This window comes from Podarcis liolepis (assembly GCF_965112155.1).
Source record: "Podarcis liolepis genome assembly, chromosome: 2".
Lineage (NCBI taxonomy): Eukaryota > Metazoa > Chordata > Lepidosauria > Squamata > Lacertidae > Podarcis > Podarcis liolepis.
In genome coordinates, this window is record NC_139555.1 from 11,192,514 (window position 1) to 11,217,153 (window position 24,640).

Consider the following 24,640-nt stretch of genomic DNA (forward strand, 5'->3'; position numbering starts at 1 on the left):
GGCAAGTAATTTGCGCCCCCTAACCCCTAACCTGCCGCCGCTGCCAGCTTCTTCTTGCTGCTGCCTGGTCTGGCCTGGTGTGGTTCTCTCCCGCACTCAGCGCTGCACTGGGCGGCCGCTGCACTGTCCCTCCCCCAGATAGTCCCTCGCTCTCTCTCCGCACCGCACGCCTGGCACCCACCCCCTCCACAGTGGGCGGCGACCCAGCGGCTCGGATCGGATTCGCACAGCCAGCACTGCAGTGAGAGAGAGTGAGTGAGCCAGGTAGGGGCAGAGAGCTGCAAGTGCGAGCGCGCCCCCCCCCCAGATGTTGAGCCCGGTGCGGCCGGCCCCCCCTGCACCCCCACGCTACGCCACTGCACATTAGAAATTACAAAAATTTACGCAACCCAAGTATTTGAAGTGTCTGCATTGAGGGTGATGCAAGATGGAAGGGTGGGAAAAAATTGCACGTCTTTGTGCAGCGTTGCAAGAAGCACAGAAAGATTCTCCCACATTTGATCTCACCACAACAGCAACGTTGTATATGCACATATTTGCGTCATGCACGCCAGTCTCGAACCTTCTTGCCATTTCTCCTACTGCTCAGCTTTCCTACTCAGCTTTTTCTTTTCTTTTTAAAATAGTTTTTATTAAGGATTTTTTGTGTGTGTTACAAAACAGATGCAGCGAAAGGTACATCTATTGTCTCCACTTCCAACTCATAGAGTCTTTTTCACAGTTCATTTACATTTAGCGAGAGACACTTTTTTTGTCACAGACGGCTTGCAGTTGCGGAAAAAGAAAGGAAGGGAGATTGGGAGGTTGTTGTTCTTTCATTCTCTTGCCTAAAGTCTTAGCGTAGGGTTTTTTTGGGGGGGGGGGTCCCCTGAACCTGCTTGGCTGTGTTCAGTTGATTGCAGTGTGGCTTGTTTGTAAAGGGGGGGGCTAGGTTGTGGGGTCAGGTTAGCCATATTGATTTGTATGCTGTTGGTGGGGGGGGGCGGGGATCGGTTGTGGCTATGTATGTGATAAAGCAGGCATAGGCAAACTCGGCCCTCCAGATGTTTTTGATGTTTTTAGCCATCATCCCTAACCAACAGGACCAGTGGTCAGGGATGATGGGAGTTGTAGTCCTAAAACATCTGGGGGGCCGTGTTTGCCTATGCCTGGGCATACTCTCATTTTGACTCCAGAAAAATTACCATTTTATAGTTCAGATCAGGAAAAATAACTACAGTAAATGGACAAAAGCACAAAGATTCACAAAATGTTTAGGGGGTATGTGTACCCCTACGCCCCCCCCAGAAAAAAGCACTGGATAAAGGGGAACCGTACTGAGGGGAAGGTTTCCAATTTTGCTTGTCCCCGTGCTAGCTTGTTTGTTGGTCAACTTTTCTAATAGGGCGCTTTCCCATACAGCTCTTGTCTATAATACTCTCACAGATAACCGGAGACAGATTTCTGGGGTGATTTTTGAACGCACACCCCTCTGGGTCTGCACCCCTGCTGGGGGCTGGTTTCACCAAGCCTTAGGTATGCCTCTGAATACACCTCTGTTTCAGGTTAATATGCCCAGCCATCCTGCAGCTGTGGTCACAGTCCAGCTTCTCACGTGGCAGACCTCATGTGCCAATGTTATAAATGCAGGCTACAGTTCCACTGTTGCGTTAAAAAGTGACAGTGGCACAGATATAAGCCTTATGTGTGAGAGGGTCATTGGACTCAGCTGTAGAACCAACATTCATAGGAATCTTGGAAGCTTCCTTATGTTTTGTGGCCACTTTATTTGTCTGTCCAGCCACCCAACACTTCCAAACGTTGATTGTTTTTAGATGTTTCTTACTGATGTGTTTAAGGGACACGGGTGGCACTGTGGGTAAAAGCCTCAGCGCCTAGGACTTGCTGATCGAAAGGTCGGCGGTTCGAATCCCTGCGGCGGGGTGCGCTCCCGTCGTTCGGTCCCAGCGCCTGAACCTAGCAGTTCAAAAGCACCTCCGGGTGCAAGGAAGGTAAACGGCGTTCCGTGTGCTGCGCTGGCTCGCCAGATGCAGCTTGTCACGCTGGCCACGTGACCCGGAAGTGTCTGCGGACAGCGCTGGCTCCCGGCCTATAGAGTGAGATGAGCGCACAACCCTAGAGTCTGGCAAGACTGGCCCGAACGGGCAGGGGTACCTTTACCTTTTTACTTACTGATGTGTTTGCTACCTTCGGCTCCTTTGGGAGGAAGTGTGGGATACATATATATATAAATATCCAGTATTGTCTACTCCATGGTACGCAGGTGGCGCTGTCGGTTAAACCACAGAGCCTAGGACTTGCCGATCAGAAGGTCGGCGGTTCGAATCCCCGCAACAGGGTGAGTTCCCGTTGCTCGGTCCCTGCTCCTGCCAACCTAGGAGTTCGAAAGCACGTCAAAGTGCAAGTAGATAAATAGGTACCACTCCGGCAGGAAGGTAAACGGCGTTTCCGTGCACTGCTCTGGTTCGCCAGAAGCGGCTTAGTCCTGCTGGCCACATGACCCGGAAGCTGTACGCTGGCTCCCTTGGCCAGTAAAGCGAGATGAGCGCCACAACCCCAGAGTCGGTCACAACTGGACCTAATGGTCTGGGGCCCCTTTATCTTTTTATTGTCTACTCTGATTGGTGGCCTCTCTCCAGGGACCCCAGGCAGAGGTCTTCCATATCACTTGGTAGTGCCCGGATCCTTTGGATTCCCAGAGATCTACAGATTGAACCTGGGACCTTGTACAACATGCATAGCGTATGCTCAACCACCACGGGACTTAGGCTCCACTCATGCCCACAATACTGCCCCCGCCCTTCGCCCAACAGTAATCCAGCTATCCTTTTCTGTACAAGAGGAAGAGAACAGCATCTCCTTCTCCAATTTCCCCTAACAACCCCACTCTGCTTTTTAATCTTGCTTACCAGGCTATGCTTCCCACTGGATGGACTGTGAGACTGTGGCTTCTGTTTATTCTCCTTACAATGGTACATGCAGAGAAGATGCTGGATACAGGTAAAGTGGAGAGATGGGCTTTGCACATGTGGAGAGGGGGAGAGTGTCAGAGTTTCAACCTTTTAGCTGGCAGTGCAGCAGACCCTCCGGGTGTCCCTGTTTTCCAGGAAAGGTCCTGGATTTTCAGAAGCCGTCCTGGATTCTGATTTGATCCAAGAATGTCCCACTTTTCCTTAAGATGTCCCTATTTTCATTGGAGAAATGTTGGAAGGTATCCTCTGTGTCTTTGGTCCAGAGACTGCAGCTGGTTGCAGCCCCAGTGGTGAGTGGGGCTTCTTCTCAGGCAGATATCATACTAGTGTGAGGGATCCGTGCTAGCTGCCTGTTAGCCACCAAGCCAATTTTCAGGCACTGCTACTTGCACACTAAGTAACTCTGGACCAGGTTACCTGAAAAACCATATTCCTCTTCACTGCCTGCAATCAGCTAATGGAATCTGGTTGGTTTTGCCATGGCCTGATGATAATCTACTTGTGGTAACATGGAGACAGGGCCTTTTCAGTGGTGACACCAGTGTTGTTGAATGCCTTCCCTGCTGAAATACAAGAGGCTCCAGCAAAATTTTTAAGCAAGGGTTCCCCTAATTTGAACTTGTGGCTTGTTTTTACTGCTTTGATTGTTATGCTTTTTAACTGTTTTATGGTACATTTTAATTTGAGATGTCTTAGGGCTTAACTACACTTACCATTTGGCCCGCTCATTCCAGGCACTGGTCCATGCTTAAAAGCTCTGTGTCTGAGCAGTTTTTTTACTGCTCAAATGAAGCAAACATAAATTCGGGGTTTCAGCTAATTGCTGTTTGCTCTGATTGAGCTTTAAAGAATGGGTTTCTGCAGGGAAAGCTCCAAAGAAAAGGGGGAAAGGGGGGTGCGATAGAAAGAGCAGAGGAAAGGTAAGTATGACTAACCCCCTAATGTTGTTGAGCATTTTAATTGTGGATTAATAATAATAATAAATTTTTATTTATATTCCGCCCTCCCCAGCCGAAGCCGGGCTCAGAGTGGCTAATTAACTGTATAGTTAGAAGTCATTTCGGCATAAAAGTGGTATATAAATTAAATAATAGTAATCAGAATTAATCTCCATTGTATTCAATGGAGCTCACTAGCGCATAAGTGAGGGAGGGGATTATTGTCCTGTGCTTGGGGATTGTCTGACTGCGTGTTCATGAGGTTTAGCAGCTTCCCAACAATGGGTTTGGAAGAGGAGATAGAGCCAGACTGGCCAACCAGACTGCCTGGGGACTGTCAGGTGTCTCAGCAGAGGACAGTGGGAGAGAGAGAGAGATTGCAGGCTGAAATCTGGCATTAGCCCACCTGTGTTTCCTTTGCAGGTTCATGCCAGCCTCATCCCTCCTGCCACGAGTGCATCCGTTCCCATCCCAGCTGTGCCTGGTGCAAACAACTGGTGAATATCACAGAAGCCTGTGTCATTTTCCTTTTCCCTCAGTCTAACTCTAGCATATCCTTTGGGGGACCAAGGAATCCTTTTCCCCAGGGTTGGCACCTCAGAGCTTAATTTGCTGTTAATGTGTTTTATTTAAAGCATTGGGTGGGTGGACTGACTACACAGGACTTGAAACACCCAAACGTGTGGCTTTTATTCCTTTAATACTGACACAAAGGTACTCTGTGCATGTGCAGTGGCACCCTTTTCTCCAGCCAGCTGGTGGGGGGACATAGGTATTTCTGACCACCCCACCACCTGATATGTGGCAGCAAACTTGGTTTCTTGCTTGAGCCATCTGAAGCCTGTTGCCACTTTCCTGTCTTGCAACCTCCTCTTCCTTGCTTGATCTGCAAGCCTTGGTGGGTTGACAGGCAAAGATTTTGGACTCCTGATTGCACAGGATAATTCTCCTGGTCCAAGCAGTTGTGCCCATTGGCAAAAGAGGCGAAACATATCCTTGAAGATGGCAGCATCTGGAGGTGGCAAGCTACCAGCCTGGCCTCTGACTCACCCCTTGTCCTTTCACTGTGGTTTCTCTCGCACAGACTTTCTCTTAAACTGTGCAAGAGAAGGTCGTGTACTGAGTCAGCAAGAATCTAAACCAGCAGCACTCTGGAAATTTGAGGCTCTTGAAGCCCCTTCTTTAAAGAAGCAGATGTGAAGGAATATATACCATATAATGATATAAAGAGTGCCTCTGAGCACGTACAGAGCTGTGTGTGTGTGTGTATGTACAGAGACAGAGGAGGAGAGAATTAGGGAGCACAGCTTCCTTCTGGGACAGATGGTAGAATTTTGTGTGTGTGTGTGTGTGTGTGTGTGTGAGAGAGAGAGAGAGAGAGAGAGAAAAGAAGTTTGTTTAGTACATTGGCTCCCATAGCATCACTAAGTCTTACGATGATACTCTCTGTAACTGACTGTCCTACCTCACGTTCACAAGGCAGCTGATGAGGACCCAACATATCACTTCCTAACAGGATCAGTGTACGCATTTTAGCACAGCACCGCAAGACAACCGTTTCCTGTCCGCCCACAGGGCAGCAGGCCATAAAACTGTAATAATATCCCTCCGCTGACATCACCCGTAGCCCTGGCTCTCTCTTAACATGGCAGGCTTGGCGAGTCTCATCTGGGGAGGGGGAAACACCTCACCTTGTCTCAGGAAATCTTTCCCAGAACCCTCTTTGCTGAAATGATAAAGGCCCCGTGCCCTTCCACCCTCCTACCCTGTAGAGCTGGGGCCCCACACTCAGTACCACCCCCTCAAAAAACCCCAAACCCCAAAACCACACTTCCTTGAAAATAACTATTACTCTCACTACCCACTGTTCATCCTCCCAGTGCCGGAAAGCCAGCCAGGTGCCCTGCTAGCCATGAGGGAAAGAGTCGCTCACCACATCCTGCCCAGATGTTTGCGTTCAGGCTGAAGCTTAATTTTTATGAATTGTACATGTGCGCACATGCCTTGCCACTTTCGTTACTGTAAATTGCCTTGTGAGTTTTTAACAGCGGCGGCGCATTGAGGGTGGTGAGAGAGAGAGATCCTTCGATCAGACATAGATTTAAAACCATTATAATTGGTTTAATGATAAACCCTCTCCTGGATCTCTCAGGCTTTTCTGATCTTAACGGTTTTGTTTCTAAAAGGAACCAGTTTCCTAAAAGAAAGGTAGGCATAGGACTAACTTTGCTGCGCATGCTGCACATTTGGGCATGTGTTGTTGTTGTTTAGTCGTGTCCAACTCTTCGTGACCCCATGGACCAGAGCACACCAGGCACTCCTGTCCTCCACTGCCTCCCGCAGTTTGGTCAAACTCATGCTGGTTGCTTCGAGAACACTGTCCAACCATCTCGTCCTCTGTCGTTCCCTTCTCTTTGTGCCCTCCATCTTTCCCAACATCAGGGTCTTTTCCAGGGAGTCTTCTCTTCTCATGAGGTGGCCAAAGTATTGGAGCCTCAGCTTCAGGATCTGTCCTTCCAGTGAGCACTCAGGGCTGATTTCCTTCAGAATGGATAGGTTTGATCTTCTTGCAGCCCATGGGACTCTCAAGAGTCTCCTCCAGCACCATAATTCAAAGGCATCAATTCTTCGGCGATCAGCCTTCTTTATGGTCCAGCTCTCACTTCCATACATCACTACTGGGAATTTGGCCATGTATGCATCAGTAAAAAAGGAGAGAATGCCTCGCCCTGCCCACCCCATACAAGATGCAGATTTGCATAGCATTTGCATATACTAAGTTCATGCAAATTATGGAATAATTACTGTAATTTTAAAAGGAATATGCCACATCTCACTGGGTGGGTGTTGCCACAAGGTGGCTCCTGTTTCTGCCCAGGCTGCTGTTTAGGGTGCTGCTAACTATTGATGGCCTAACTTCAAGGCCTCCTCCCTGCCCTCCTTTCTTCTTACAGTTCTTTATCTTTATCTTGGGCCACAACTTTGTAAGCTTCTATTGTGTTACCTCTTACTCCAATAAGGTAAAGGGGACCATTAGGTCCAGTCGTGGCTGACTCTGGGGTTGCGGCGCTCATCTCGCTTTATTGGCCAAGGGAGCCGGCGTACAGCTTCCGGGTCATGTGGCCAGCATGACTAAGCCGCTTCTGGCGAACCAGAGCAGCGCACGGAAACGCTGTTTACCTTCCCGCCGGAGCGGTACCTATTTATCTACTTGCACTTTGACGTGCTTTCGAACTGCTAGGTTGGCAGGAGCAGGGACCGAGCAACGGGGCTCACCCCGTCACAGGGATTCGAACTGCCGACCTTCTGATCAGCAAGTCCTAGGCTCTGTGGTTGAACCGACAGCGCCACCCGCGTCCCATAAACCTCCAATAAACCCCCCTAAATGCTACAACTTTTCCTCATGGAGATGCCAGACCCACCTGATCATTTTGCTTGCCCTTTTCTGAAGCTTTCCCTGTTTGAAGTGGGGCTGCCAGTGCTGTACACACTGTTCCATCTTCTTCCTTGTCGCTGCTTGCATGAGTAGAGAGGGCAGGTGAGCAGAACAATGACTGCAGGAAGGAGAAGGACGGTGACTATCAGGACCAGCAGGCTCTGAGGGGTGGGCATTGCGCCCACTAAAAGGGGCGTTAGCCTGGGCAGCTGCTGGGATGGTGACCCTGATAGCCTGAGGTGTGCATTGCACTTTCTGTCTTATGGTGTGTGTGGAAAAGAGACTGATCTCAGCACCCCATAGGATGGGTAGGGGGGTAAATCGTTTATCTGGCTGCAACAGCAATTCAAAGACAAAGCAGCATGCGGGCCTGCAGTTTTTTCACCTATAAAACAGGAAACCACTGCCGCTCAACTGATAAGGCGATGGCGGCTGCCTTTCTGCATGTTTGGTCAATTTTGGTAGTGGGTTGGGAGAAGAGTAGAGGGGGGAAGGGGTCCAGCCGTTGTTGCTTTTACTGCAGAGGAGCTCCTGCAGTGCCACACGAGACAATGGTGGTTCCTTCATTGCCATGTGCTTCTAAGCAGGTGGACGACGGCTGATGACGACTGTGATAAAAGTGTGATTCTGTAGTTTGCATATTGAGTACAGTAATATAGGGAGATCCCCAATGGGGGGGGCACCACCACGGCTTTCACAGCAGGTGGGGCCATCCACTATGAGGCATTTGCCATTCCTGTACCAACCAAACTAACCTCTGAGAGAGGTTAGTTTGAGAGCCAGTGTGGTTAAGAGCAGTAGACTCGTAATCTGGTGAACCAGGTTCGTGTCTCCGCTTCTCCTCATGCAGCTGCTGGGTGACCTTGGGCCAGTCACACTTCTTTGAAGTCTCTCAGCCTCACTCACCTCACAGAGTGTTTGTTGTGGGGGAGGAAGGGAAAGGAGAATGTTAGCCGCTTTGAGACTTCTTCAGGTAGTGATAAAGTGGGATATCAAATCCAAACTCTTCTCTTCTCTTCTCTGCCGTCAAGCTCTAATAAGCTACATTGTGCAAAGGCTGAAAGAGCAAGCAGTTGGCAGTACTCGATTTCAAGCACTGTCAGGCTGTTAAAACTGCCATTGATCCTAAACAACAGAAGTAGATGGTTTTCTGGATGCATCTCTTTTTAATTATTATTAAAGATTTTCTTGATTTACAGAAGTATGTGTAATGTCTCTCTCTTGTATTTTTTCCACGTAACATTTTTACAAATCAGTTTCATTTTTTGAGACATTAGGAAGAAAAGGGGGGTGGGGTGGAGGGGGGAAGATGGGTGGGGTCGGGTGGCGATGTTTCTATTTTGCTTAATGTACGTGGGGTTTGGTGTCAGCGTTGCTTGTGCAGGTTCTCCGCTGTTCTCTTGTGTTCCTTCAGTGGTGACAGAGGTTGGGGTTGGCCTAGGGTGTGGTTATTCATTTGTAGTTGGCTGTGGTGGTCTTTGTTTTCATGTGTGAGTGGGGTGGGTGGGTGTTTTGGATCAGGTTAGCCATATTGATTTGTATGCTGTTGGTGGATAATTATCATTGTCTTGTTGGGCAGTGTATGTGATAAAGGGGAGCCATACGGGGTAAAGGCATCTTCTTCTGTTTGTCCCCATGTCAGTTTCAGTTTATTGGTTAATTTTTCTAGTAAGGCTGTTTCCCATACTATTTGGTACCACTGGTTCTGGACGGATCTTCTGAAATGGTACTAACAGCAGTTTCAAAGGGAGAGTGAAGATGAACAAATCCCTTGCAAGCTAGTTGCAGCAAGTCTCGGAGGGTTAAGAAGTTACAGATTCCGACCCAGGTTTCACTAGTTCCTTGATCACTCTGAGGAGCCATGCTGGATGCAGTGGTGGCTGAGAAGTCGTTTTTCTTTGCCACCACCGCATTTTAGCCACCGCCATGTGCTCCAGCCTGTGTTTGGCTGGCTTTGTTAAAAGATTTGTGATATGCTCCAGCTGTCGCCCAGCCTGCTTCATTGTCTGAAGTTCACTGGAAAACCCTGAGCTCTACAGTGTCAGAGGAGTGATCCCATTGATTTTCTTGCTATTCCGTAGTAAGATTAGGTCCTTGGCAGGAGCATCCGTCTTACTGGCCAGAAAATCCCCAGGGCATTCAGGAATCCCTCGGATACCATAAGTCTGCCAGGGAATGGGATAACAGATTGGTCCCCCAGCACCCCTACGGGTCAAATTTCCCCGGTAAATGGTCCAGCCATGGCAAAGGTGTAAGTATGCCACTCACAACCATGGAGCGAAAACCAATTTACTGAGACATTGCTATGAATATATGATTGAATTTTAAAAATGTAAACCATACTTTTTTGAAAGTTTTGGGAATGGGGAACCTGTGGCCTTCCAGATGCTGCTAGACTACAGTTCCCATCACCCCTCACCATTGGCCATGTTGACTGAGATTTGGCAACTTTTTTGAGGGCCATAGGTGCCCCATTCTTCTTTTAGTTTACCGTATTTTTCGCTCTATAAAACACACTTTCCCCCTCCTAAAAAGTAAGGGGAAATGTGTGTGCATCTTATGGAGCGAATGCAGGCTGCGCAGCTATCCCAGAAGCCAGAACAGCAAGAGGGATCGCTGCGCAGCACTCCCTCTCGCTGTTCTAGCTTTTTGCTTAGCCGCGCACAGCCTCTTCGGGGCAGGGGGAACCTTCATCCCGCTGCCCTGAAGAGGCTGCGCAGCTATCCCAGAAGCCAGAAGAGCAAGAGGGATCGGTGCGCACCGATCCCCCTTGCTCATCTGGCTTCGGGAATAGCCATGCAAAGCCTCTTAAGCAAAGAGGGAGCGCTCCTTTCTCTTCGCTCAAGAGGCTTTGCATTGCTTTCTTGTTTCTTGTTTTCCTCCTCTAAAAACGAGGTGCATCTTATGGTCAGGTGCGTCTTATAGAGCGAAAAATACGGTATGTGCTGGACTGCCAACTCCCATCAGCCCCAGTCAACATGTTGGATGGTCAGGAATCAGTTGCCCTGCGTTCCATGCGTTTTTGCGACCATTTGGAGAGAGTCCTCTTTGCTCCAGTTCCTGTTCCCATGTGTTCTTTCTCACCTGCCCCTTCAAAAGAAGGTCGTGTGTGCATGGAAGCAATAAGAAGAGGAGTTTGGATTTGATATCCCACCTTTCACTCCCCTTAAGGAGTCTCAAAGCGGCTAACATTCTCCTTTCCCTTCCTCCCCCACAACAAACACTCTGTGAGGTGAGTGAGGCTGAGAGACTTGAAAGAAGTGTGACTGGCCCAAGGTCACCCAGCAGCTGCATGTGGAGGAGCGGAGACGCGAACCCAGTTCCCCAGATTACGAGTCCACCGCTCTTAACCACTACACCACACTGGCTCTCCATGCTGGAAACTTGTCTGCTTCCCATTCCCCCCCCCCTCCAGGATTTTGTGCAAGCAGGTGAGTCGGACATGGAGCGCTGTGCCCCTCGGGTGGAGCTGGAGCGTCGTGGCTGCCTCCCCAGTGAGATAATGGATCCGCACAGCGGGCAGCGTGTGCTAGAGGACAGGCCCCTGAGCAACAGCACCCAGCGCCAGAGCTTCACTCAGCTCGCCCCGCAAAGAATTGCTCTTCAGCTTCGGCCTGGTAGGTCCTCTCTCCAGCCTGCCTTCTGCCAGTTTGGGTTGTGTTGGGGTGGGTGGGAGATAGTGATGTTAAATTCTCGAGAATAATATTCTCGAGAATATTCTCAATCAATGAGAATATTAGAGAATTTTCGTTTAAAATAGGAGAATATTCATTTTCATGCATTGAAAATGATATAATTTTAATGCATTGAAAATGATTTTAATGCATTGAAAACGATATAATTAGTTAATATACATGTTTGTTCATGGGTTAACTTGTTCAGATGGCAACCAAAAATTGTACAGATTCTTTTACTCAATGGGGCAGTGCAGTGAATTCACATTCTTAGATTATTATTTTTTGCACCAAACTTGAAATTGAAAATTCAGCGTGAATGACTCACTTTAATCACTGGGCCTGCCACTATCCGTATATTTACCATCAACTTTGAATTCGAATTATGTTGTGTATGTATGAAATGTAGCTTTTAAAGAAAAAGGAATATAAAAATGCTCATCAAATTAAATGAATAGCATTTTTAAAACCTGGGGGGGGGGGGGGGGGAATGTTTTCTGTAGCTTACATTTCAGAACTGCCGATGGTGAATGACACAATGCCCAGTAATGTAACTGGATCAAAAAAATAATTATTCATTACTTACACTGGCAACATCACAGCTTGACTTATAATTTACTCAATTTTTAAAATGTGGGTTGTAAAACTAGTTATTACATTAGAATTTGCAGTTTGTAGAGAATGTTCTCCGGAGAATTTTCTAGCAGAGAATATTCTCATTCTCAATAATATTCTGGGAGAGATGGCTGTTTGGCAGGGATGCTTCAGGGAGAAGCACTGTCTTTCTCCTCTCTCCTTCTGTGAAATCTGCACTTGCTCCCTGTCTTGGTTCAGCATCCAAAGGCAGAGCCATGGCCAGCTTCGATTAAACTTCTCCTGACCTCCCTCCTTCACCGATACGATGTATGTGGAAGAAATAAAGAATCATAGAATCATAGAGTTGGAAGAGACCACAAGGGCCATCGAGTCCAACCCCCTGCCAAGCAGGAAACACCATCAGAGCACTCCTGACATATGGTTGTCAAGCCTCTGCTTAAAGACCTCCAAAGGAGGAGACTCCACCACACTCCTTGGCAGCAAATTCCACTGTCGAACAGCTCTTACTGTCAGGAAGTTCTTCCTAATGTTTAGGTGGAATCTTCTTTCTTGTAGTTTGGATCCATTGCTCCGTGTCCGCTTCTCTGGAGCAGCAGAAAACAACTTTTCTCCCTCCTCTAGGTGACATCCTTTTATATATTTGAACATGGCTATCATATCACCCCTTAACCTCCTCTTCTCCAGGCTAAACATGCCCAGTGAATCCACACAGCTTTCTCCAGCCTTCCTTTTGCCAGTTCGGGTTGTGTATCCCTCAGTTGTTTCCTGCGACTCGAAACGGCTTTAGGGCCACCAGCACAACTGTAAATAGGCAAACCTTCAGCAATTTGTGTTATTGATGTGAGTTGGATGTAATCTTTATGCAAGGCACTCATCATTTATTATTATTATTAATCACCCGCACTTCACCGTAAGGTCCCAGGACAGGTTAAAACAATTCAAACACAATATTGAAAACAGTTTAAAATAATATAGCAGTTGTAGTCTCCCAAAACGATGTTTATTTTTTCCTGTCCATTGCATATCTGTGGCTTCGTAAGCACCATAGCATTAAAGCACATTTGAAACACATTCTTTCCCTCAGAGAATTCTGGGCACTATAGTTTACACATCACAGAGTTACAATTGCAAGTGACCCTTTACAAACTACAATGTCCAGAATCCTTTGAGGGAAAGAATGGGCTTTGGATATAAGAAGGACATGCCCATTCATTATTGCATATATGTTGTTGGTGGTGATCAGGCTGTTAGGAATTACTTGGAACACTGTAGTCCTTCCACTTTTTTGGAAGCGAGTTCATGGTTTGGACATGTCCAAACCATGATCTGATGTGGGAATTGTAAATTACATTTCTATTTATTTAAAAGACTTTAATCATACTGGATTTCAGGGTGATAAAGGTAAAGGGACCCCTGACCATTAGGTCCAGTCGTGACCGACTCTGGGGTTGCGGTGCTCATCTCGCTTTATTGGGCGAGGGAGCTGGCATACAACTTCCAGGTCATGTGGCCAGCACGACTAAGCCGCTTCTGGCGAACCAGAGCAGCGCACGGAAACGCTGTTTACCTTCCCGCCGGAGCGGTACCTAATTATCTACTTGCACTTTGACATGCTTTCGAACTGCTAGGTTGGCAGGAGCAGGGACCAAGCAACGGGAGCTCACCCTGTCGCGGGGATTCGAACCACCGACCTTCTGATCAGCAAGTCCTAGGCTCTGTGGTTTAACCCACAGTGCCACCCATGTCCCTCGTGTATCAGGGTGATACACAGCATAAAATAAACACTGCCGGGGGGGGAGGGGGCGCTGAGGGAGAGGAAGCAAGCAAATGGCTCGTAATAGGCTAAAACCTCTCCAATTAAATTGGTAAAAAAATCCATTTAAAATCTGGCTGAAGAAAAATGTTTTGCCTAGTATCTAAAAGATCGTGGTGCTGGCACGATTGAGACACTTGCTTCTGTTAATAGCTTGCGTACATCTCTGACGGAAGAGATACATTGAGAACGGCCTTGGCCTAGTGATCTGAAAACAGGGTTGGAGGGACCCTGTGGCCTTCTGGGTGTTGCTGTTGGACTCCTGCCCCCATCAGCCCCAGACAGGCCATGATGATGGATGTCGAGAGTTGTAACCTAACAACCACTTGGGACTTCCCAGGTTCCCAGTCCCTGGCTAAAATGAGACTCGGCACTCCTTCACAACATTGGAAAGCATACGGACGGTATCTTGGTAGCACTGAGGATTCGATTCCCTCTTCCTTCCTACTCTGTGCATACAGGAGAGGAACAGAGGGTCACGGTGCGCTTCAGACGGGCTGAAGGTTACCCCGTGGACCTGTACTATCTCATGGACCTGTCGTACTCCATGAAGGACGACCTGGAGAACATCAAGCGGCTGGGGAACCATCTGCTAGCTGCCCTACGTGACGTCACCACTTCAGTGAAGATTGGTATGCTGTGGTGATGGTGGTGATGGTGGCAGTTGCAGGGCTGGGAGGTGGGTTAGGCTGAGAGATGGCGATCAGTTTGGATATCCTAAAAAAACCCAAGGAAAATCTTTCTGTATGCCACCACAGCTGCGAGGGTTATAATAGCTACACATTGGAAAAGCAGATATATACCCACCACATCTGATTGGATAGAAAAGCTAACAGAGTAGGCGGAGTTAGACTACTTATCAGAAAGAATCAAAGATAAATCCCAAAAGGAGCTTGTCTCAAATTGGAACTGTTTTAAGGAACACTTGAAGAGTAATTGCTGCAGTCTGAAAACGGTGACGGCCTTTGAGTACCGTATTTTCCGGCGTATAAGCCAACTGGGCGTATAAGACGACCCCCCAACTTTTCCAGTTAAAATATAGAGTTTGAGATATACTCGCTGTATAAGACTACCCCTCTTCCAACACACACCAAATAAAAATTTTAAAAACCAGTCTCCAGTCCAGCTCAGAAATCCGCTCCACTTCCCAGTGGCCGGGGGCTTCTGGGGCCAATTTTCAAGCGTATTTCTGCTTCATCTAGAGAGCTTGGTGTCCTCTCATTTAATTTGCTGTCGTTTTATCCTTTGGTGGGGAGTTGCTGCAGGAGTTGCTGCTGTAGCGGGCATATAAGACGACCCCCAACTTTTGAGAAGATTTTCCTGGGTTAAAAAGTAGTCTTATACGCCAGAAAATCCAGTAGTTTTTGTGGATAACAATTTTAAAAGGAAAATTGATACGTAAGAAAATATTATAAATAAAAAGATAATGGATAAATATAGGCAATAAGTTTATTAGTATAAAACGGAAGAGACGGGAAGTCACTTATTTATGAGGAATATTATGATATTCTTCTTCTTTGTGTACAGTAATGCTTGCCGATCTATAATAATAATAATTATGAACATACTTCGAAAACACGAATATGTATAATTGTAAGATGTAAAGTTATGATGCAGAGGTGTACTTGTGAGTAATAAACGGAAACTACAGTGGTGCCCTGCAAGACGAATGCCTCGCAAGACGAAAAACCCGCTAGACGAAAGGGTTTTCCGTTTTTCGATGCGCTTCGCAAGACGAATTTCCCTATGGGCTTGCTTCGCAAAACGAATAAGTCTTGCGAGTCTTGCGATTTTTTTTTGCTTCCCCCCCTTTTTCTAAGCCGCTAAGCCGCTAATAGCCTTTTAGCCGCTAAGCCGCTAAGCCTTTAATAGCCGCTAAACCGCTAATAGCGCTAATCCGCTAATAGGGTTGCTTCGCAAGAAGGAAAAACCGCTAGACGAAGAGACTCACGGAATGGATTAATTTCGTCTTGCGAGGCACCACTGTACCGTAATTTTAAAAGAGAGAGATATGGCGACCGGCCCATCATGGCCCGAGTGGTGGATCTGAACCCTTCCCAAGTCCTATTTCCGAGCCTCTTTGACACCGCATGGGCTTTCAAACACACTGTTAGATGACGGGAAACAGCAGGATTTCTTTGTTGCAGGGTTTGGCTCCTTTGTTGACAAGACGGTGCTTCCCTATGTGAACACAGCACCCTCCAAATGGCAACACCCCTGCCCTCACTTAAACGAGACCTGTCAGTCGGCGTTCAGCTACCAGCACGTGCTGACGCTCACAGACAACGCCAGCGAGTTCGAAAGCAGGGTCAGCCAGCAGCGTATATCTGGGAACATGGACCCGGCTGAAGGGGGCTTTGACGCTATCATGCAGGCAGTCGCTTGCAAGGTGAGATGGCTTTATGTGCATGGCTGATAGAGGAGGTGCGTGGCTGAGAAGGGAACGTAGGCCCTGACGACAATAAGGCAGGCACAGGAGCATGTGTTTGTGCGCCTGCAGACACATATGTGAACCCAAGCATGTGCAAACCCTAAACTATGCTAATCTTCCTATTGTACAGTGGTACCTCGGGTTAAGTACTTAATTCGTTCCGGAGGTCCGTACTTAACCTGAAACTGTTCTTAACCTGAAGCACCACTTTAGCTAAGGGCTGCCACGCTGCTGGAGCACGATTTCTGTTCTCATCCTGAAGCAAAGTTCTTAACCTGAAGCACTATTTCTGGGTTAGCGGAGTCTGTAACCTGAAGCGTATGTAACCTGAAGTACCACTGTATATAGTTGTGAGGCACGGGATAATACATTCAGGGCGTTCCCAGACAGTCATTGTTTTCATTATTAGTTCACAGTTCCCAATGAAAGCTGACCAGGAGGTCTTGCACAACAAAAAGTTCAGACTTTCTGCAAAAAGAAATGCAGTGGAAAGTGTGAGGCAACACTTGCTTTGACGCAACATCTTCTAGCCTCCCTGTAAACAAATCAGAATAAATGCTGAAGAAACAGGTCATCTGGAACTGCCTGAATGTTCAAATAGTGCACTGTCTGCTCTGGGCAAATGAGAACAGTACAAAGGAACAGCCCATAGCAATGAAGATTTCATACAGGGTTGGTCCACCTGAAAATTTCATCTCGGGTTCAACTTCCAGGTCAGGGGATGCTGAATTACCTACTGATCAATACTATTGGGTTTCCTAACCTGGAAGCTCTGCTGGTTTTCTTCCAGTCATTAGCAGCACTTAGCAGTATTTGACAGCTGACGTGCAATAGGTGGTTGTGTCCGACAATTGCCATATAATTTAAATTTCATGAATTTAATCCTAAATTGTTCAGCTTAGTGGCGGGAAACCTCTAAATGCTGTCAGAATCCAACTCTCATCTTTCGCAGCCAGCATGGTCAGTTGTCAGGGATGATGGAAGTTGGGAGTCTAGCAACATAGGGAAGGCAACAAAGCTTAGCCACTTTGGTTTGGCCAATAAAAAGAAGCCAATTTCAAAATTTGTAATCCAAAAACTGAAGACAAATGTCACTGGCAAAATCCTGAATGTTGAAATCTGTAAATGCTGTAGATCTTGAAGTTTTGGTTCTGCTAACCTGGTACCTAAAGATGCTATGTTCTCGTGTAACCCTTTGCGCCCTTTGTGTCAGGTAAAGGTAAAGGGGCCCCTGACCATTAGGTCCAGCGTGAGTTTGATCAAACTGCGGGAGGCAGTGGAAGATAGGAGTGCTTGGTGTGCTCTGGTCCACAGGGTCACAAAGAGTCGGACACAACTAAACAACAACCACCATTAGGTCCAGTCGTGGCCGGCTCTGGGGTTGCGGCGCTTATCTCGTTTTATTGGCCAAGGGAGCCGGCGTACAGCTTCCGGATCATGTGGCCAGCATGACTAAGCCGCTTCTGGCGAACCAGAGCAGCGCACGGAAACGCCGTTTACCTTCCCGCTGGAGCGGTACCTATTTATCTACTTGCACTTTGACGTGCTTTTGAACTGCTAGGTTGGCAGGAGCAGGGACCGAGCAACGGGAGCTCACCCCGTCGCAGGGATTCGAACCGCCAACCTTCTGATCGGCAAGTCCTAGGCTCTGTGGTTTAACCCACAGCGCCACCCGCGTCCCTTGCCCATGTACAGATTACCAAAAGCAGAAAATACTGGGCTAACTGTGGAGGAAGGCTTGCATGTTGGAACTGCAGTGTAACTTCCCTCTCTTCTTCCAGGAGCAGATTGGCTGGCGCAATGTGACGAAGCTCTTGGTCTTCACTTCGGATGGCACATTCCACATGGCAGGAGATGGGAAGCTGGGTGGGGTCTACATGCCCAACGATGGCCGCTGCCACTTGGATGCCAGAGGGCTATATACGAAAAGCCACCTATACGTAGGTCTCTCACGGTCCTCTTGAAAAACAAAGTTAGGCAGGGAGAGAGATTGCCTCGGGAGACAAAAGAAAACAACAAGTTGGGTGATGTTTATATTAGGATCAACCCCCGAACCACAAAAAAAATGTGGCCAGTTTTTTGAGTTCTCTAGAACTCTTCATCAGTTAAGAAGTTACACAAGTGAAAGTCAACTGGATAGCTCGGTTGGTTAGAGCGTGGTGCTGACAACACCAAGGTTGCAGGTTCAAGCCCCATAAGGGACAGCTGCATTGCAGGGGGTTGGACTAGATGACCGTACGGGTCCCTTCCAACTCTGTGAGTCTATGGGAAACAGAAAGGTCAGGCCGCACCCAGGTCCTGGTGGTTATGATTTTGAGATTCACACAAGCAGTATTGGAATTGAAAACGAAATTTGAGATAATGACTCAGTGCAGTTGTATCACTTTCCTGGCTACTTAAGGTTGGTTAGGTGGTTTGTGGGTTTCTCCTCTGTTTCTTTCCCCCTTGATCTTGTGTGCACCTCTCCACTTCCTCCCTTCTTCTCACCCAAGCACCCACCCTCCTAACACTGTGGTTGGCATTGCAAGCGCAACAGCACCTCCCTCATCGCAGTATGCGCGCTCACTTTTGCTGATGGTTGTAGTGGTTTTGCCACTACATGTGATCATAACCAGGCTTGGCTCTGAATGAGACCAGCTGGAAGAGAGAAGGGAAGGGATTGTGAGGCCAATGGGGAAGGAGGAGGTGCGTGTGAACCTGTTTCTGATTGGTTACCTGTGGGGTGCCCCACATTCCCCAAACAGTGCTAGCCAATGAAGTGCAGAGAATCATGATGCTGCAGAAGAGAGAGCTAGACGTTAAGAGCCATTTTTGGTGGCAGGTGTGTTATGTAACATCAAATCTCGTGTGGACATTGGGAGTAAATGCTGTGGAACAATTCCAAGCTGGCTTATTCAGCACAAAGAATAGTCTTGTGAATGCCCTGTTTTGTGTGCTTTGAATAAAGTTGGCAGCTAGTGATTTAGAGTAGGGAGGCATGGCTTCTGTTCCTACTACTACTACTACTACTACTACTACTACTACTACTATATAAATAATTTATTATTTATACCCCGCCTATCCGGCTGGGTTTCCCCAACCACTCTGGGTGGCTACCAAACATCAAACATTAAGAACTTCCCTAAACAGAGTCGCCTTCAGAAGTCTTCTAAAAGTCAGGTACAGTGGTACCTCAGATTACATATGCTTCAGGTTACAGACACTTCAGGTTACAGACTCCACAAACCCAGAAATAGGTTAAGAATGGACCTCCAGAACGAATTAAGTACTTAACCCAAGGTACCACTATAGTTGTTTCCTTGACATCTCATGGGAGAGCGTTCCACAGGGCGGGCGCCACTACCGAGAAGGCCCTCTGCCTGGTTCCCTGTAACCTCACTTCTCGCAGTGAGGGAACCGCCAGAAGGCCCTCGGAGCTGGACCTCAGTGTCCGGGCTGAACGATGGGGGTGGAGACGCTCCTTCAGGTATAGTGGGCCGAGCCCATTTAGAAACTGCCCCATAGTTAGTTAGCCCCATTGCTTGGCTCAGGCTCTCCAAGGCCTACCATCAAAGGCCCTTTCAACTGGAGGTGCCAAGGGCTGGATCTGGGACCTTCAGCCTGCAAAGCAGGAGCCAGGATCAAAGAGCCATTAGAGACAGAATCTGGTGTTCTTAGCAGCACAGGAAACCCAAAATTTAGCTGAAATGGGCCACAATTCAGTGGCAGAAGGTCTCGGGCTCACTCCCTGACATCTCCAGGTAGGGCTTGTCTGAACCCAGAGAGCTGCTGCCAGTCAGTTTATACACTCCTGAGCTTGACAGATCAACAGACCCTACGTGCCCACAGTCTCACCAGAGTGGTGCATGCTCTAGTTATCTCTTACTTGGACTACTGCAATGCGCTCTATGTGGGGCTACCTTTGAAGGTGACCCAGAAACTACAACTAATCCAGAATGCGGCAGCTAGACTGGTGACTTGGAGCGGCCACCGAGACCATATAACACCGGTCTTGAAAGACCTACACTGGCTCCCTGTATGTTTCCGAGCACAATTCAAAGTGTTGGTGCTGACCTTTAAAGCCCTAAACAGCCTTGGTCCAGTATACCTGAAGGAGTGTCTCCATCTCCATCGTTCTGCCTGGACACTGAGGTCCAGCGCCAAGGGCCTTCTGGCGGTTCCCTCGCTGCGAGAAGCCAAGTTACAGGGAACCAGGCAGAGGGCCTTCTCAGTAGTGGCACCCACCCTGTGGAACGCCCTCCCACCAGATGTCAAAGAGAAAAATAACTACCAAACTTTTAGAAGACATCTGAAGGCAGCCCTGTTTAGCGAAGCTTTTAATGTTTAATAGGTTGCTGTATTTTAGTGTTTTGTTGGAAGCCGCCCAGAGTGGCTGGGGAAACTCAGCCAGATGGGCGGGGTATAAATTATATTATTGTTGTTGTTGTTGTTGTTGTTGTTATTATTATTATTATTATTATTATTATTATTATTATTATTAAACAGTCTGAATCTGTACAAGATCTCATCCAGTGTCCCAACGGCCTGAAAGTCAAGATCTTGGCTTAAAATATTCAAAGTGGCTGACGACATAAATTCATACAATGTATTTTTCAGCATTAATACCAAGGTTTATGGAATCTGTGGCCCTCCAGGTGTTACTGAACTCTCAACTCCCATTGGTCCCAGCCAGCATGACCACTCTTGGGATCTGGGAGTTGTAGTCCACCTGACATCTGATGGGGCACAGGTTAGCCACTCTTGGTTCAGATCTTTTTTATCTGAAGTGCAGAGAGTCAAGGCTTCCAGATTCTAACCCCCACCTCCGGCAAGAGAGGTAAATGTAGAGTGGGGGAAGAGAGGAAAATCTAAGCGGAGACTCCTTTGAACGTGACCCCATTCTCTTGTCTCTTTGCAGGACTACCCCTCAGTTGCGCACTTGGCCGAGGTGCTGTCTGAATCTAACATCCAGGCCATATTTGCTGTGACTGGGCCCAGGCTTTCTATGTATGAGGTGAGTGCTGAACCGGAAGGCAGAGGAGTAGGGGAAACCTGAGGGGTGTTTGTGTGCCGCTCACTCTGACTTTCCCCTTTCCCCTCAGGAACTGAGCAGGCTCATTCCCAAGTCTGTGGTTGGGGAACTGATGGAGGATTCCAGCAACGTGGTGCAGCTCATCGCAGATGCCTACAGTGTAAGGCTGAGTATGGGTAGCAAGGGGCAGAGCCCCCTGGGGAGGGCAAAACAGGCCCACAGGAGCCCCCTGGAATAGAGCCAAGCCCGAAGGGGGAATGGACATTCTGTGTCCATTGAGAGCCAGTGTGGTGTAGTGGTTAAGAGCGGTAGTCTCGTAATCTGGGGAACCGGGTTCGTGTCTCCGCTCCTCCACCTGCTGGGTGACCTTGGGCCAGTCACACTTCTCTGAAGCCTCTCAGCCCCACTCACCTCACAGAGTGTTTGTTGTGGGGAAGGAAGGGAAAGGAGAATGTTAGCCGCTTTGAGACTCCTTAAGGGGAGTGAAAGGCGGGATATCAAATCCAAACTCTTCTTCTCCTTACCGTATTTTTCGCCCCATTAGATGCACCTAGTTTTTAGAGGAGGAAAACAAGGGGGGAAAAATTTCTGTACGAAAGACTGGATGTATGATTTTTGTGGTGCAGGCTGTAGCCATGGACATGCTATGTGATCTGTTGGTGAATTTGGGGTGACCCAGTGCAAAAATCCTGAGGATCCATGTGGATCCGTGCTTTGTAACCATGTTTTTGCACCATTGCAGCCCCAGGCAACAGTGGGTGCGTGATTTTTTTGGTGCAGGCTGTAGCCATGGATATGCTATGTGATCTGATGGTGAATTTGGGGTGACCCAATGCAAAACCCCTGAGAATCCATGGGCTTTTACCTCCCCACTCCCAGGCAGCCTCCTTTATCTCTAATGTCCCTTATCTCCCTCCCCAATCGCTTGCTGATCAGCTGCTTCCTTTCAACACCCACTTCCCTCTTTCATAAAAAAAAAGCATGATCTGCTTTTTGCCCCTGGGCAATTCCACTCCAGGGACCGTGCATTTGCTCTATAAGACGCACAGACAGTTCCCCTTACTTTTTAGGAAGAAATAAGTGTGCCTTATGGAGCGAAAAAAACGGTAATTATATTTTCAAGGTGGACACCACCACTGGAGCCATGTTAGCCTGTTGCAGCAAACGAAGGTTCACATTTTCAATATGAAAAGCATGTCCCATCTAGATTTCTATTTCTATTTATTTATTATAAGGTGGTGTACGTAGTTCTCCCCACCTCCAATTTTATCCTCACAACAACCCTGTGAAGTAGGATAGGCTGTGAGAAAGTGGTTTGGTTTGCACCTCAAGGTAAGCCAAGGTATGGCTTACTGTGACTGCCTGAACATTCTGGCTTCCAGTGATGAACGTGCACCCACTTTCCTCCTCACTGGGCCTTTTAGTTCAATGTTAGGATAGTAGCTAACGCAAAGTTTGGCTTAGCGCATTATCCAAGCCTGGGGTCATGGTTAAGGTCTCTCCAACCTTAGCCCATGGCCTGAACCAATAGGGCACACCCTCGTGACTGAGGAGGAGAAACATGCAAAACCAAACCATGGCTTAGCTACCACATCACACTCACCAGGGAGGAGCAAAGCCAGGAGGGAGTTCATGCTAAGCCAGTGTTTCCCAACCGGTGTTCCGCGGCACACTAGTGTGCCGCGAGACGTTGCCTGGTGTGCCGTGGGAGGGAGGCGGGCGAGGCAGGCGGCGAGAGGCGGGGCGGCGGCGGCGAGGAGAGGCTGCCCAGCGCGGGGCTCTCACCGTCTGCCTGCCTGGCTGCCTGCGTGGCGCTGACGTCACGGGGCTGTAACGTGCCCCACATAGGCACACGCGGGACGGCGAACGAGCTCCCTCCCACATCCCATCGCCGCTCGCTTCGGCCGGCCTACTGGGCTGTCGCAGGCGGAAGGCCTGCGCATGCGCGAGGTTTTCGCGCCTTCGGGATTCCCTTCATGCCTTCCTCCTCCCGGGTCCTTGAGAGCGCGGGAAGCGGCAGCGCGAGACTGGCGTTGAGCCTGGTAGGTATTGCACTTGCCAAGGCAGTCATTTGGGAAATGAAAACTTGCAAAGCAAGCAACCAGTTCAATCTGAAGTACGTGTATGCTTAATATCCTGTATCTGAAACCTGTTCTGCCCCTCCCCCACACTTGGTGCCATTTTCATCTACACATGCAGCAGAGTAAGTTGACCCAGAATAGTACCAATTCAGATGGCAGATGGGAGAATGACAGTGCTGAATGCTTTCCCATGTAGAACAGTCCCTGCAAATAAAAACCTAGCATATTTGGAAGAGGGATGCTAGCCTAACCATTACCTTCTATGCTGTTACTATTTTTTTTATTTTTATTTTTTACATAAGTAAAAAGTGACCTTTCCCCATCTGGCATGGTGGCGTGCCTCGAGATTTTTTTCATGAAACAAGTGTGCCTTTGCCCAAAAAAGGTTGGGAAACACTGTACTAAGCCATATTTTGGCATAGCTGTGAACACAGCCAGAGTCCCAAATTCACCCAGTGAGCTTCATGGCAGTGTTGGGTTTTGATTCCTGGTCTCCCAGATCCTAGTCCAACACACCACACTGTATAATAATAATAATAATAATAATAATAATAATAATAATAATAATAATATCTTTATTGTCATTGCCCCCTCTCGGGGACAACGAAATTACTTGGCTGCTCCATCCACCCAGGTAGGGCACTCCACACAAAATCAAAACAACTATAAAAACACTAATTAAAACAATACAGTATAATACAGCAAGGAAGATTAGATGACTTTCAAAGTCCAGGCTTCCCATTCAGGGCCGAGATCGCTCTGGAGAAGAAGCTGTTCTTAAGACGGCTCGTTCTTGTCTTCATCGTCCTCTATCTCCGTCCCGACGGCAGGAGCTCAAAGAGACAGTGACCAGGATGCGATGGATCTTTTACTATGTCCAGTGCCTTCCTATGGCACCTTGTGGCATAAATCTGCTCTAAGGTGGAGAGTGGACAGCCAACAGTGCTCTCTGCTGCCTTAACAACCCTGCACAACCCCATCCTGCCCTGGGTAGTGCAGCTTCCGTACCACACACATAAGCCATAAGTGAGCACGCTCTCAATGGCACAGTGATAGAAGGCAAGCAGCAGTTTCACTGTGCCATTGAGAGCGTGCTCACTTATGGCTTATGTGTGTGGTACAGGGCAAGGAAGACCTTTTCATCTGGGGGAGATTAGTTAGTGATCCTGAACGCAATTCTTCCTGGCCTGGCTTGCATGCTTGAGTTACCTTGAGCCACCTGTGGGTCCACATTGATGCTACAGTATGTCTGAAGTTAAGCCAGGGTGGACCTGGTGACTGCCTGCATGAAGACTGCTGGGGAACCGCATGCGATCTGCTGGAACTTTGCTCAGATAAAGGTTTCGTGAGTCAGCTTCTGCGAACTGCCTGGATGGGAAGCCACCTGTGTCTCTCAGAGCTTCCCTGGCCAAGAACAGGATACAAGTGAATAAGGGACGTGGGTGGCGCTGTGGTCTAAACCACTGAGCCTCTTGGGCTTGCCGATCAGAAGGTTGGCGGTTCGAATCCCCATGACGGGGTGAACTCCCATTGCTCTGTCCCAGCTCCTGCCATCCTAGCAGTCCATAAAGCACGCCAGTGTAAGTAGATAAATAGGTACTGCTGTGGCGGGGAGGTAAACAGTGTTTCTGTCACAGTGTTCCATTGTGCCAGAAGCGGTTAATAATAATAATAATAATAATTAAAA

The 24,640-nt window shown here is 48.1% G+C and overlaps 1 protein-coding gene across 2 annotated transcripts in view; it reads left to right on the forward strand.

Moving 5' to 3' along the window:
• Positions 1-24,640, forward strand: part of ITGB7 (integrin subunit beta 7) — a 47,272-nt gene that overhangs the window by 14,338 nt on the left and 8,294 nt on the right. For both annotated transcript variants that reach the window (XM_083490000.1, XM_083490001.1), the window contains exons 2-9: positions 2,913-3,000; positions 4,334-4,407; positions 10,762-10,963; positions 13,892-14,062; positions 15,578-15,819; positions 17,643-17,801; positions 20,759-20,854; positions 20,943-21,032. In XM_083490000.1, the coding sequence (XP_083346126.1) occupies positions 2,913-3,000; positions 4,334-4,407; positions 10,762-10,963; positions 13,892-14,062; positions 15,578-15,819; positions 17,643-17,801; positions 20,759-20,854; positions 20,943-21,032 (1,122 nt within the window). The remainder of the gene's footprint in view (positions 1-2,912; positions 3,001-4,333; positions 4,408-10,761; positions 10,964-13,891; positions 14,063-15,577; positions 15,820-17,642; positions 17,802-20,758; positions 20,855-20,942; positions 21,033-24,640) is intronic.